Here is a 15,763-nt window from a genome sequence, read left to right as displayed (position 1 = left end):
AGAAAACAAAAGTTAAATAGCCAGAGACTTCTTCCCCCTCACATTCCATGAAGAGAAAAATCAATATAATGACTCAGATTTTTGCAAGACTGAATAACACTGGGACGGCACTGGACCATTTTACAAGTCAATATAAGCGTAGGGGGTTTCATTTGCTTCCAAAAGATGTTTGAAGGCCCGTAAGAAAGTATGATTGTTTTTCAAAATGAAGGTTTTGTCTGGGCCCTGTTTTCTTTAGATAGGCTCAGAATTTAGTGAATTAGTTACTTACCGTACTGGAGACCTTATTTGCGACCATCGTGACGCAAGAGGAGCCTTTCTACATGCCCACATCTCACACCCTTTTGTGTTCCTTTCATTTACTTTAAGGCATTAATGTCATATTATTCTGCAGTCAGTTTTGAAAAGATGTCATTGGCAACAGAACTTGATGTCCGCTGCTGAAATCACATTGAATTTTGAACAAACGTGTAAAATTTTAAAGATGTGATGGCAGATATGAAATTTTATGTCAAGAGTGAAGGGGCGATCGTAAAACAGGCGATGGAGCTGATTGACACGCTGTCAATCATAGAGTGATAATACTTCACATGTATATATATTATTGAAAGATGAAAGTCCTCAGGTTGTTTTTCCATGCATCACTGTTGAAGTGGCCATAGGGTGTTACTTTTCAAGGAATTTTTCATTCAAAGTCATTCAGAGTATTGAAATACCCCCCTTTAAGAAAGAAAATGATATTGAAAATTTGACAGGGCATGTGTTATTGCACTCCACACTTTAAATCATTTCACAACACTTCATGTCCTGGGGTGAAATATTTAGAACTACTGTACCTGGTGAGGCTGTGCCCGATTCTTTTGAAATTACAATGTAAATAGTACAGAGATTTTGCCTGACGGGATTTTTCTCTGACAGTAGACCTTGACAAATGAAATTGATATTTTTCAGCATTTTGCTTGAGAAGCCATACAGATTTTAGCTCTTCATATCTCCCAGCCTTTGAAGGTCAAACTCATCTCAAAAGCATTCTTGGATGGAGTAAAAACAATCACTCTTTGTAGATTTTGATGCATTGCAATGTATAAATCTGTTAGTACCTGTCGGTGTAGTGAGATCATGATTAAATTTACAGACAAAAAAAATGATATGATTGTTTACCCTTGGCAGAGTGGTCACGTTCTTTTAGTGACAGCCATTGTTACAACACCAGTCAGCCCATTCATTTGTCCATTCATTCATCAATGGGAAGGTCACCAGGCTTTGTGAAGTTCAGGTTTTTTAGCACACATCAGCCAGCCTATTCAATTCATGTTGTCTGATTGATGCATGGAAAGCCAGCTAGTCAGCATCCGTTGACCATAAAGTACAAATCTATGAATTTTCTAATTCCCCAGAGCATTTATATTCACCTGTTAAGACAATACATTAGCCCTGTATTGGCCTTAGAGGTGAGTAAAAAGCTAGGAGACAATCTTTTCAAACTAGAAAAGTGTAATCTATGGGTTTTACTGCTATCAACAAAGGGGATGGAACAGAGATCTGCTCTGATAAACTAAAATCAGATGTGATGTCCTTGTCATTTTGCAATCAGTCTATTGTTTCTCTATCATTCACACACACACATCATGGAATAAATCCTGTTTACTGTAAAGCAGTGTTTTTGGTTTATTACTCATAAGGGAGTTACGCAAGTCTATTTGTGTAGATTTCTTGACATGTAAAATGTCCATATCTATTGGAGTTCGGTGTTATATCAGTGCCTATCTCTCACTGTGTGAGTATACCAGTATGTGTGTCTTCCAGTGTGTGTATATCTTGATATTGATGTTGACGAGTTAGGTCTAGACATTGACTGTCATTATGCACTGATCGAAGAATACGCATTATACGCATTTTTTATGTATCTTTTGACAAGCTGTTATCCGCACTCTGTTATTATAAAGTAGTAGTTAAAGGTAGCAGTGGCTCCCATACTGAAACGTTTCAAACTTTTAAATTCACCTAAACCTTCAACCATTCTCTTTCAAACTCAAGAGTACACTGTGCAAATTTGGAGCCCCCAAAAAATTTACCTGATATTTACAGACACTTGAAATTCAAAATGGCCACCATCTCTTTGTTAGGTCAATGGGAAAAATTCAGTTTTTTATCTTCGTAAAAAGAAGACTGAACCCACTTCAAGCAGTTGCTTAGAAAAATATTGAAATTTGAGAGTTTGAATATCTGACCTGGGGTGTGTTACTACCAAAGTAAACCACTCAGTAGAAGAACTTACGGGAATGTACTGAAGCAGGGAGGTTTATTGTAAAAGAGGAAGTGGGCAGTGTACTGTCAGTATCCCACGTCCAGCTTAACAATCAGTTGCTTGTTTTCCAAAGCTTCACTCACTCAGTGTTATCTCATACTCCCAACAATTCATTTGATCCCACTCGGAATTGTTATGGCGCAGATTTTATTGCTTGAGTTCCTACATGCTTTTTATTTGGAAATTGACTCCTACAGTATTTTAACACGGAGGAAAAGCTGTGAGGGCACACTTGTACTGGAATGACTTTACAAAGAGTTTGAAGTCAATGGATAAATATCAATTCTAGTATGTTCTTGTAGACTTCTTTCCTCCACTGCATAGTTTTAACCGGGCTGTTGTATAAATGATGCTAGCCAAATTGTCATAATAAAGTGGGTCAGAGGAGTTACAAGTTTGCAGTGTGAGGTCAGTGCAAACTCTCTCTTTGACTGCGAGGCTACAGGACTTTTTTTTCTTTCAGAGCCAAAATTCCTACAATCAACAAAATAAAAACTTGGAGATTGTCAACTTTGAGTGACATTGGAATGTTCTGAGTGGATGGTGTAAAGTATACTCCATTGATAAGAATTCATAAATTGTATGATTTTTCATGCTCAAACAATGCTAATTTGTACATTTCCAATGAATGAATACATTAGATGTAGAGACATCAAAGCATCAATTCAAGTGTTCTCCACAGCTTGGAAAAAACAGACTGATGGGCTAATTTACATAAGATCATATAATTTGCATATTCATTTGTTTCGAAAATGTATTCTTTCATATTGTTATTAACATGTGAGTAGACTGCTTGAAAAAGGGAGGTTGCCTGACCCCTCAAGATGCTCTCGCCGAGAACCATGAATTCAGCTGGTGTTTTGTACACCCATTTGTGCAATTACAACATGCAAGCTAATAGAGACAAAAGTTCCATGGTTTGAAATTAAGTGATGCAAGTTTAGTTCTGCTGTTCCAGTGCAGTTTAATTGTTATGACAAAGGTGATGGAAAACAAAGATTTGGAGAGAGCATGGTGATGGCGTAGTTACAATTTATGAAAGTGACTGCCATTCCAGAAACACTGACAATCGAGAAAAGCCGTGCATATGTTGCCAAAAAGTGGAAATGCTTAATTATCCCCTAATGCTGAAGAGACATGGGTGATTTTAGAATCTCCGGTTTTTATCACCTTCACTAATTATCTCTTTGTCGTCAGCATGGGTTTCCAAGTGAGTGTTATGACTTTGTTGTCAGGGTAACTTGACAGCTATCTGTAAAGTGTTTAATAGTGTGATGATGTCATAGTTCTGTTCAAGTATTAGAGGACAAAAGCTGTATGGACATGGATAGCCATGTAAGCCGTAGTCATCAACCATTATGTTAGAAATAATTGCCTCCCAAGTCGCAGTGTCAACAGTGTTGAGTGATTGCTCTGAGCCAGGGGGAGGAACAGGGCGTGGTGTAGTGTGTAAGAGTTGCCTGTACACATCACAATTAGTAAACAATGTAAACATGTTGTTGTAAACGACATGTAAACATGTTGTTGTAAACTTCTCACTGGCAGATGACATCATTGATTCAGCTGAGAGCAGATTTTGCCATCCTTTTATTAACTGTTGTAGTCAGGAAAACACTTTCCCAGGAGTTTTCTTGACTTTAGCAATGCTAACATGAGTGGCTCATACCAAAAATATAACACTGACCACCAAATTTGCTCCCTATGTATTACAAATACTGCTCCACATTTCACTCATTGTTCATTGCTTTTGTCTGTGAAAGACCTTGTATCCATCTACACTTGGAAAGACTGCACATTTACAAATGTACATTTACATAGTGTATATGCATACACACATACATATACAGAGAGTTACACTCATCTAAAATGCATACACATGATACATCAAGAAATGCAAAAATACAGGACAAAAATTTGAACTGAACAATATTTGAAAGATCGAAATGAGTAATGCTTTCTCTTTTTGACCAACAGGAAGGACGAGGGAGACAAGTACTTGATGTTAGAGAGGATGCAGAGGGCAGCACAAGGCATGTGTGGCCAATCATCTAACAGTGAGGGCGAAGACAGTGGCATTGAGAGTGGCTGCTCAACAAGTTCACCGTGTCCCTCGGCCGGGGAGTCCAGTCCGGGATATTCCATCTACAACTCGCCTGGCTTCATGACAACCAATGAAATTGACATGGATGTGGATATTTCTAGGACGGAGGAGCAGCAAGTGATACAAGATCCCATCAAGCATGCCCAGACACACAAAATCACTAAGCCCAAGGAGTTGAACACTGTGAGCTTTGCCGGGCTCAGTGACAAGGCCAAAAGCGACACGGAAAACATCCTCAAGAGCAATGATGCAGGGGAAGACATGGAAGGCGTGACAACTTCGGAGAATGCCCAGGATGTTAGCAGCGGCAGTGATAAACCATGTAAGGCACCGGAGGTGAAGTTTGAAAGACCGAATGAAAGGACTGATAGTAGCAGTAGTTGTGGCAGCGCTCTGAGACTAGATTCAAATTACACTCAGAACGGGTCACCTGCAAGTGATGCAGACTCCCTGTGTAGCAGTAGTGACATTAGCTCCGTAACGTCACCACCTGATCTGTTCTCCTTTGAAACCAAAGATCACAAAACCCTTCCCGTCATCGAAGATGAGGGCGATGAAAACATGGATGAGAACATGATCAAGGACTTGTTAGAGATAACCAAAGATGATTATGAGAAAGATGCCAACGGGAAAGACAAAGAGCAAACAGGGTCTGATTACACTAATGTGCTCTTCACAGTGACAAGCCCACAGGACTTTCCGTCTCAAAGTCCAGAGGCCAAGATGACTGCAGTCGACAGCCCTCTGTCTACTGGTACACAGGACACTGGAGTCCGAACACCAGGTAGTCCTGATAGTTTAGGAGCCTTCCTTAACAGCCCTGTCAGCCCGACAAGGCAATTTTTAGACTCTGAACTGAGCGACATCGTAGATAAACTCGGTAACGAGGACATGGAGGATACCTCAGACCTTTTCTCTTCCATCCTCGGCAATAATAGTTCTCCCTTCACGATATCTTCCACCGTGCCAACGGCGAAAGTGACCACAGTCGTGTCCGGCGACACCACAAAGGGAATCCCACCGGGAATATTAGAGACTACAATACATAGGCTAGACACAATGCAGAAAACCAACAATAATGACAAGAAGGACAATGACGTGCTTCCAGATGAGCTGGCAGAATTTTCCATGGAGTTTTGTGACAAACTTGTCGATCAAATGGCAGAGACTGCCATGTCGCAGTGGGGAGGGACGAACATGGACTTGACTGAAATGCCTGAGTTACCCAGTAATATGTTGACGTGGTTCAATAGAGTCATGGCAACGCCTGGTGATGCGTGCCTCTTGAATTCGTCTCCGCAGGATGCTGACAGCAACAAACCTCTTGTTGTGAACTCAAACGGGCAGAGTTATATACCATCAAGTGATATAGGAAACGAGGAAGAAGAAAACCAATTCAGGAGAAGTGCCCAACGTTGTTCAAACACCTTACGTCACAGTCGGCATTGGAACGGAAGGATCAACAGCAACAGGAAGTTCAACAGCAGCAGCTGCAGCAGCAACAGCAATGGCAAGGAATGCTATCCACATCAGCGCAGCAAGTGACGGAGGAGATCTCAAAGCTGGATATCAAGGACAACCGGAAGACACCCCTGCTGCGTGCTCTTTTGACCGGTGACCAGGCAAATCCCCTTGCCTCTGAGGGGCAACAAGGAATGGGTGAGGTGGTCGCCCAGCTGACACCTATGGAGAACCAAATAACAGACAGCATATTGGAAATGGAGCGCAACAGGGGAGAGGTCGGGCCAACCATGAACGTGCCTGTTCCACAGTTTGAAAACAACAACATCGCACAGCAGACAGATCTGCTTCTGTTGCAGGAGCAACAGCGGCAGCGCTATCTCCTGGAGCAACAACACAAGGAGCAGCAGCAGCGGCTGATTGAGGAGCAAAATCTGGAGAAGGAGCGGATCAAACAGAAACAGAAGAAGCAACTCTTGCTGCAGCAGCTGCTGCAGCGGAGGCTGATAGAAAAACAGCTGGAGGAAGAGCAGGAAATGTTGCTGGCTGAAAAACAGCAAGAACAGATAAAAGAACAGCAACTGAACCACCTGAAAGAAAAGAGACAATTACTGCAGCAGCAGCTGCATCAAAGGCGACAGGCTCTGCTACAACAACAGCAGCAGCAGCAGCAGCAACAACAACAGCAGCAACAGCAGCAGCAACTTATATACCAACAGCTACCACAGCAGCAAACACATTATCCTGCGCAGCCTCCGTGCACAACTCAAAACCAGCTTCCGCCACTGAAGACTTCTAATTCCCTCCTCCAGCAATTCCTGCAACAGCCTTCACAAATCATCCCTCCGAGTGGAGTGCCACAAACCACCCTGGATAAGCAGCCCTTCTCTTCCCAGCCCATCACCCCCATGCAGCCGCTGACTTCGACAAACCATCACTTCATGAAAGGCCAGAGCAGCATGCAGCCGCAGTACAACGGCAACCACTCAAACCAGTTTGGCAACGGCCTGCCGCAGATCCAGCAGCAGCCGTCGCCTCAGCAGCATCAACAACAGCAAGAGCAGCAGAAGTGGCAGCAGGGACTGCAGCACATGAAACAGCAACAGCATCAACAACTACCAAACCAGATGGGCTTCAAGTCTAACCAGCAGTGCCAGGAACAGCAGTTTCAGTACACAAGCTTTGAACAGCAGTGTCAGCAACAACAGTACCCACCTCCATTGTCACATCAAGGACCGCTGGACTCACAGGAACAGCTTCCTCCCCATCTATCACAGCAGATAGTCGACTTCAACCAACACATACAGGACACTACGGTACACTGGCCTCGACAAACCCAGGCCATGTATAACGGCAACCAGTGAGCCAATTTTGCAATGCAAAACACGCAAACATGTAATGGAATATACATTAGAGACAACAAACTGATCTTTTGGTGTGTTTCAGTGTAAATGTAGAAAAATGTAAATAATAGGAGAAAAAACCAAGAAATTACAAACACACATACATTGACACGTACCTGTATCCATTGAAAGCATTACTGCATCTGTAGGAAAGTAGAAGTATAGAGGGTTTTCCTTTGGAAAATATTCTTGTAAGAAAAATACAAAAAATGTTACAAGAAGTAACAGAACCTACAGCAATTTGTGTGTTATTTATCTATACCTCACGTAGATGCCAACTTTAGCTTTGTTGTCATCTTTATAACTTCATTTATCATGATGTGAAAATGTGTTGGTTGATCAACAGTGTATACTGTACTTAATTCCGTAAGTTAGAATGTAGTTAGAGTACCAGAAACACAATAACCAAAACTGTTGAAGCTTTCAGATTTGCCAGAATCTGACAAACAGGCTCAGAAAAACGTAGTCATAATTTCTTGTAAGCCAATATTACCTTTGCTGTCAGATGAAGCAGAGCAAACTTGTGACGTGTGTAAATACCTGTTGGGGATTTTTTTCTTGATTTCTATAACTCGCCTGACTTTTTTTTCAGTGGAAAAGTAAGGTTACTCTGAACTCTAGCTTATTATGTACTGGTGCTGTTCTAGTCGCTGACTCCTTCTTGTCTTCTTTTTAAGTACTTTTTGTAGATTTGGTGTATGTTATATCTGCATACAAAGAGAGTACATGAATAATGTATTGTAACTACGTGATGATAGTGTCAGCTCAGTTGTGTATGTCTCTTTGTTTCATCATTGTTTTAGGTACTTGTATTTTCAGAACTAGGGGAGAGAGTAAGAGACAGAGATTGGAATATTTTTGATCAAAATTTAATTTCCTATATTGTATTAACCCCGTGTCATTGAGTGCAATCAGTAATTTGAAAAATTTGTCAAGAGCCGTGAAAAAAGATATTTTTTATTTTATTATGATTATTGTTGTTTTGTTGGGGTTTGTTTACTTCTTTTTTTCCTTTTTCATTTTTAAATGTTTGTTTGTGTGCCCAGTTTGTGAATTATGTGTCTTCTCATGTTACCACCATATTGCAGCTGTCAGAAAACTGCTTCTGTTGTGGTGTTATTCTGTATGGTATTTACAAGTGTACACATCCTGGAGCTGGGTTACATACTTGGATTTTGCTGTCAAAATAATGTTTTTCAAAATCGTGAGGGGAAAAGCGCCCTCCTGTGTTGGCTTGCTGTATTTTTTACAACCACCATGCAGCTTCAGGCGAGAGGGTGACATGTGTGTTACATGCAAATGAGTACAAAAGTCAACAAGATTACATGTATGTATCCAGCTTCAACATTAGAAAGGATGTTTGTGTTTGTTCTTTTGTTGAAAAAAACTACCATACTGATAGCGAGGACATGTGTCTCCTTGTCTCAATCTATTGTATGATTATATATACTGCCTTTACAAAATTTAGCGAACAAAAAAAGTAAAAAAATAGAAAAAGTGATTGAAAAACCTCAACACCACCCATTTCGTTTCATTCGTTCATGACAAAGAAACCCACCAATAGGAGTGTACCAAGAATGACACAGAAATGGGGGTGGTCAGTATGATTGTGGATGTGTTGCAACTGTAGTGTATATTACAGACTTTTTTGAGATGATATTATTTTCTTCGTAGGCAGGTGTGTGACAACGCCTACGAATGTCAATGATGATTTCTAATTGTGAAGTACATTACCAAATCCTGCTTGAGAGACAGTGCCCAGCTTTGTAATCTAGTTGATAGTTTTTAAAACAAAAATATTTGGAAAAAAAGGAGTTGTAATGCCTGCCTTTTTTAAAATATTTACCATGTACCACAAATTTGAATCAAATGTCATGTTTTTGCAAATTTATGATTTGAGGAAGCTATCAGCCTAGCTGGGTGTACAGGTATTATAGTAGGGCTGTAGGACTGCACTCTTGGTAGGAATTTTTAAAAAATTGTTTTTAAATTGTTCAAATGTGGTGTAATAGCTGCGACCTGGAAATGAAGAGAGACACGACACGGAAACCAAACTGCAAGCGTCAGTGAAGCAGGTCACTGAAATACTGTGAATATGAAGTAACGAACATGAGACAATTTCAATATTCAAGTATGAACTTTAGTCAACATAATCTGTTACGGTTTCTGCCCTGAAAATTGCTGTGAAAGTTACGTGTTGGTAACAGAGATGAAACCTGCATAGCTAGACCAATGCCATGATTAGAGCTCTATTTTAGATGAACTTTTTTTGCAAATGAAATGCCTCTAATCGCTGGATCAGTTGTAGAAAATGGTCTGGTATAATTATGGGAGGGGGGCATCATACTTATATGCTCTTGTTTGGACATAGCTGTCTATTCTATTCTTTTGTTTGCTTTGTGCGTAGTGCATTGTATTCTTATTTCAAAAAGCTCTTTGCTGTAAGTGTTTTTGTAGAATTTACTTAGTTGTAAAAGTTAAATGTACTTTTATGATACCAGTTTGGTAAGCTTTTTAAGTTGCTAATGCTTCTAGATGGAACTTCTTTGCTTTCGTGTACTTTTTTGTCAGATAACTATTTCTTACTACGTCCCTGGTGAAGTTTGTAAGATCTGTTTTAAAGTTCACTGACTGAGATACAAAACAAGACAGGATGCTATTCAGTCACAGAGTTGTGTAGTATGATGACACCATCCCTCTCCTTGACGGCATGAAAACCAACTTTTGAGTCGTTTTACCGTGTCTAGTAACTCTTTTATTTTGATAATCTGCTGTTGTGCTGTGCACAGTATAGCTTAGCGAGATGCCAGCTTTTGTTAAATGGTTAGAGCTTAATTATCAGTAATATTAATGATGCTGAGCAATTGCTTTTATCCAAAGTGACCATGCTTGTAATTTCAGCCCAGGTACAATCATAGTTCAAAGGGCAAGTTGGGGTCAAAGGTGACTCATTTACTAATTTGCATGCTTGGTGAATGACGACATCCAGAAGAAGAGTACATTTTATGTTAGTTTGCTAGATGATATACAATTGAGAAAAAAAATCAAACTCACAAAAAAATAACTGCTTTTGCTTTTCATAGAACTGACAAAGGATTTGTTAATGGAAGAGGAAAAAGTTTTAGGAAATGTTGACAGGCTGTCAAGATGGTACATGCTACCTCCATGTCTGTTTAAAATGTTTAAAAAGAGAAACTATTGGTAGTGATTATAGTGCACAAAGTGCTCATTTATTTATACCCGTGCTTATTACTCAAGGGGAATAGTTTTAGCTAGGAATGTAAACAGAGCAAAAAAACCAACAAAAAAAACAAATTTTAAAAAAATACATAAATGTTAATTTTTTTAAAGAAATTCCAAAATTGACACACAAAAAATAAAATGTCGTTAATCCATGGCACTGTTCAACTGTAGTTTGGACATCAGAAATTTTGTAAATTAAGAGAGAAAGATGAAACAAAATTAAATAAACTATAGAGAAGCTTGTATGAAATTGTTGAAATGACATTGTAACATTGGGACAAAAATTAATGAACAATGTTGTTCAGGAAAGGTGCTACTGCAAAAGGTGAGCAATTTTGTACCAAAAGACGGAGATGGATTGCTTTAGCCATGTGCTTTGCTTCATAGAGCCCCCTATTTAAAAAAAAATGTCTGCTTGTAGTGTGTACTGTAGTGTAAAACAAATCTCAGAATTATTACAGTAGGTAGGTCAGCTAGTGCTTTCAACTGAGCTGTCGTCAATACTCATACATGCACAGCATAGTTGAACACTTCACTGCTATTAAAGAGAGGAGGTGATCTTCTACCCCCACATTTCTTTTTGGTTTTATTTTACTTTTATTTTGTAGAAATGTCTGTGTAAATAAATAAATATCCTAATTTGAATATTAGATTCCTATATTTGTATTTGGTTTCATCTTTGGTGATATGTGATAAGTCATTAAAATGGTATCATATTCACAATAATGTTTGTAGTGTTCTTTTTTTTGACAATTAACGAGAGTTCTGTGTGGGTGTGACTGAACAGTATACAGGAGTATCAAAAACGGGCAAGTGAGCCACGGGACTTTGCAAGACATTCCAGGATGTCTATTGCGGGATGTCCCACAAAGTCCCGTATATTGCAGTCTGCATGTCCTGCACTTGGTCTAACACTTGCCCCTATTTTATACTTCTTATGATAATATCTGGTATATAGCAACATACTGTACTTACACCATTACACCTTTTAATCAAGCAACATGTACATTTCGATGTACCTTTCCAATCCCGAACTACCATGGCAAAAAAGCAAAGGGCTACCACAATACTGCACCTTGTTCAAATCACATTCCCAGAAAAAGAAAAAAAATCTTTTCCAAGACTTAGCTTGAAGCACCGAATTTTAATACCATAACCTTTCACCAGTTTATTGATGTGATATTAGTGTTTAGTGATACTACATACTAGAGGAAATAGTGGTAGGCCTGCAGATCTATCAGATACCACAATCGATATTACATCACCACAGTGCAGCGCCCTCAATTGACAGAAAGTAGCGTTATTCTACAACTGTTCTGACATCATATGCGGATTATTTATGTGACGGAAATAGCACATAATTTGAATTCAAATGTAAATGTCAAGAAAGTGTGAAGAATTTAAGTGATGACAAATTTCGGTGCACAACCTTATCAATGTACATGTAGATTTGACAGCCCACCAACAGTGCTACTTATAATATCAACTGAGCTAGTAAATAAAGTCTTGTGATCAAAATTCCCACTTATCTGTTCACAGCATCATCGTAAACCATACAGCCCATAGGGGGTTGCCTATATGTCCGTCCCTAGGGGTGGGTAGATGTTTTGTTGTATTGTTAATAAAGGTTTATTCTACCAAACTTTGGTGTTTGGTCTTGCACTGCCCTTGACAATCTTGCGTAAACGCTTTATCAGCATGCTGCATCTATTATCTGACCAGTTTGATTGCCTAATTCGCCAAGCAAGCAAGGTAGTAATTTAGTCTATTATCTGATGAGTTTGAGTGCTTAAGCAAGTGTAAATTACTAATCTGTGGACGCTGTCACCAGATTATCACCAGACTGACTTTGACAAAGTAAACAACGAACGCATCAGCAAGGTATACCTTCAGTTATAACTTGCTGGTATAACTTGTTGACTTTGTCAAAGTTAATATGGTGATAATCTGGTGACAACTTTGCAAACCTACTTGAGTTTCTGAAATCAACAGCAGATCATCAGCATATGACAGACAGTTGATGCGCAATGAATCTAATGTAATGGAGCTGTCCTCACTAGAGCCAAAAGTACATGGAAGGTCATTTATGTAAATATTAAATAACGTAGCATTCGGATCACAATTATTATGATATCAAATGAAGAACAGTGAGATATATGCAGACTCTGTCCACAAAATTTCAACATTTCACTAGAGATACCACCAGGGCTTTGAATAATTCTGCTTATGAGAAAGGACAATTGCGAACATGACAATCATTATCATAATTGTTCTTTTCCATACATTCTAAGTCAGAAAGTACATATTTAGACAAGTTATCAGAAATATTATGGCCGCCATCAGCCAAATTTCTAAAATGATTAAATCATTCTTCTTGAGAAATTGAAATCTTACTTCTGTCATTAAAAGAGTCCCCGTTGATAACTTCCAATGATTCTGTGTACTTTCAGAATGAGAATTCTCTAACTGTGCAATCAGATTCTTTTTGTTAATATGATTCCTTTGCTGATAAAAGCTTTTTATAATACTTTTTTAATGTAAAGCATCTACCTCTAATGAAAGGATCACAAGGGAAAGGACTTAAAAGTTTACAAGCCTCGTTTAACTCTGTGCGTAATGAATAACAAGAATTATCAAACAAAAGATGTTTTTTCTTCGTTTTTGATTTCGATTTTTTGGAGCTGGGTCTTGGTGTAATTTTTTCAAAGAACAATCAGAGACTGTAGCTTCAAAGAAAAGCAAGAGATTAGTCACATGACGTGGCAATACTAAAATTACTGAGCTCAGCTTGAAAGAGTGAACTCTGCAAAGACTCTAAAAATTGTTGTTTTGCATCATCATTCCAAATATATCTGCATGGACATGGATTAGAAACAGTACTATCGACTGCGGAAGAGGAACAAGTATCTAAAGCAATAGAAATACCAACTGGACAATGATCAGAAAAACGTGTGTAATCATATACTCTAAAATATTGAATATCATCAAGAAGATTGTTAGCAGCAATACGATAATCTACTGTACTATATTCATTATTTTTATACCAAGTTGGTTTAACATTTAAATTAAACAGCAGTCCTACTATTCAAAACTGATAAATCGTGCTTTAATAATACACAATTCAGTAAGGTTTCTATCAAAATAGTCACCACAAGATTTCACATTATCCATTGATTATTGGCAGTCAGTAATGTCTCCTGACGAAACAAACGTGTTAGGCCAAGAAAAATAAAAAGATTGTTTCTCATCCTCGCGCACGTCCATTCAGACCAGACACGTCAACCTTTTTTCTGCTCATGAGGAAATAAAATAAAAAAATAAACGCAAAAATACGCGACGATAGTGCATAACACAGTGCTGTATAAAACAGAACCGTAAACAAAATAATTGACACTAACATTCCATTCAGAACTGTACACATATGTCACTGTTATATTACGCTGTCAAAACTGTGCATTGCTGCACTAAAAGTCAAACCACAGAACTGTTGCTATACAAAAATAATAAAGCAACACTGCTGTGCATTTATCTCTGCGTGCATTCCTATGTTGTTTTCATGTTTTTTCCGCGTTCTTGTTGATTGAAGAATAAAAAAATTGAGAGTAAAAAACCCGCGTCACTGCATCATTTTTTAAATATGTCCAGGATGAGAAACACACTTTTTATTTTTCTTGGCCTTATCGTTTTTAACTCAAAAGTGTAGCAAAAATATTATCCTCTTTAGTTCTATCGTAATCTCTTCCCATGGGACCAGTGCAACGAATGTATTCAGATTTGAGTAGACGAATGGTTTTCGCTTATATTTTACAGGGGGGCGTCCTTCACCCTAACTGCGTGGGTCGTCAATAGTGGTAACTTATGAAGGCCGAAGCACGGGGAAAATTAAGAAATTAAGATATTTTTTGATGATGTCTATGATATTTCCAACAAGGACATGCGTTTTTGTCAACAGCCTTCTCTCAATTCACTTGACACTTTACTTGCAACCTCTGATAAACACCGCCTGATGAGCTACAGTTTTGACCTGAAAAATATTAATGCTACTCCCTCGATGGAATAAATTCTTATGCTGTGTTCATAAGCCAACATTTTTACAGCTCTGTCGGGTCAATTGATTACAGTACACTGTGGCCAAATTAAAGATAAATTTTAAAACATTTCAAGATTTCCACTGACCAGATACCGTATGGAGCCTTCTGTTCATTCAACTCTCAATATCCAAAAACCATCATACTTCCATCTCATCACACTGATAGTTCTATAACCTAGCTTTTTGTGCACTTTCCATGGTATGTGTTTTATTTGTTAAACGCGATTCCTTGTTCTCTATACCTGAAGCAATTACCACATGCGTACTGTTTAATTTGTCAGCACAATACAGCGTGTATGCGTATATTGCCGTATGTTATTGTTCAAAAACTGTATTCTAGTCCGGACCAAAACTCTTTTGTTGACAATACAGTGCACATATTGTTCATAATGTGTCAAGTTTGTGTTTCAACGTACATTAAGGGAGAATAAGACGATGTACTAGTTTTCCACAACTTAAATAATGAAAAAAGAGTTATTTTAAGCCAAAAATATGCCTTTTTATCAGCAGTAATGCTTTTAATGAAATTAAATCAAATTAATTTGAGAAATGCCGTCTCTGTCGTGTTTTATTGGCAGCAGACGACATTTTTCAGAGTGTTGAGTCTCTTGGGTACTGAACTTGTCAATATCGAACCAGTTGCTCTCAGATGATAGCGACCTCGTCATAACTCGTCCACATCCGTTGTGATACCATCGTTATTTTTATACTGCACTCTTTGTAGACGACAATTAAGAATCGCATTGATATATCGAAATTGTCGTTTATACCTGCTGTGCTTTCAATAATAAATATACGTACAAGTGTACCCCCTGGGATAACGTTAACATGTAATAACGGATAAGGGCAGACCCAGTATTCTACAGTATTCTGCTTTTGTGGTTTAGGCGGGTGACCATCCCTGGGTAGTGCAGTGTTACTAATTCCATTGACTTGCATGTAGAAATGCGGGAAAATGTCAACGTAATGATGTCATTTTCTTGAAATTTTCTCCGATCCATTTCGAACGGCGGTTTAAAAAGCGGTGTCATCATTCCAGATTTCAAGATTAATCGCTAAATTTGTTTCTTCACATATGAACCTATAAAGAAACGCTGACTCAACAGTTTCTCCGAGTGTTTTGATAAATATCTTATTATTATGCATCTTCATTGCTT

At 38.6% G+C, this 15,763-nt stretch overlaps 2 protein-coding genes across 3 annotated transcripts in view; both read left to right on the top strand.

Annotated features, from left to right (window-relative positions):
* The window catches only part of LOC139150212 (hypoxia-inducible factor 1-alpha-like), a 73,656-nt gene extending 62,938 nt beyond the window's left edge, over nucleotides 1-10,718 (top strand). The window contains exon 11 of one of the 2 annotated variants that reach the window (XM_070722437.1): nucleotides 4,283-10,718. In XM_070722437.1, the coding sequence (XP_070578538.1) occupies nucleotides 4,283-5,954 (1,672 nt within the window). In that variant the 3' untranslated portion in view covers nucleotides 5,955-10,718. The remainder of the gene's footprint in view (nucleotides 1-4,282) is intronic. The other variant, XM_070722438.1, reaches the window with a different exon arrangement.
* On the top strand, nucleotides 6,065-7,234 carry LOC139148818 (putative uncharacterized protein DDB_G0268364). Its single transcript, XM_070720250.1, has one exon. It carries the CDS (start codon nucleotides 6,065-6,067, stop codon nucleotides 7,232-7,234), a length of 1,170 nt encoding a protein of 389 aa, XP_070576351.1.
* Nucleotides 10,719-15,763: the final 5,045 nt, after the last annotated feature.

The sequence above is a fragment of the Ptychodera flava genome, chromosome 14 (genome assembly GCF_041260155.1).
Source record: "Ptychodera flava strain L36383 chromosome 14, AS_Pfla_20210202, whole genome shotgun sequence".
Classification (NCBI taxonomy): Eukaryota; Metazoa; Hemichordata; class Enteropneusta; family Ptychoderidae; genus Ptychodera; species Ptychodera flava.
Note: the sequence above shows the minus strand (reverse complement) of the source record. Positions and strands in the feature narration are given on the sequence as shown.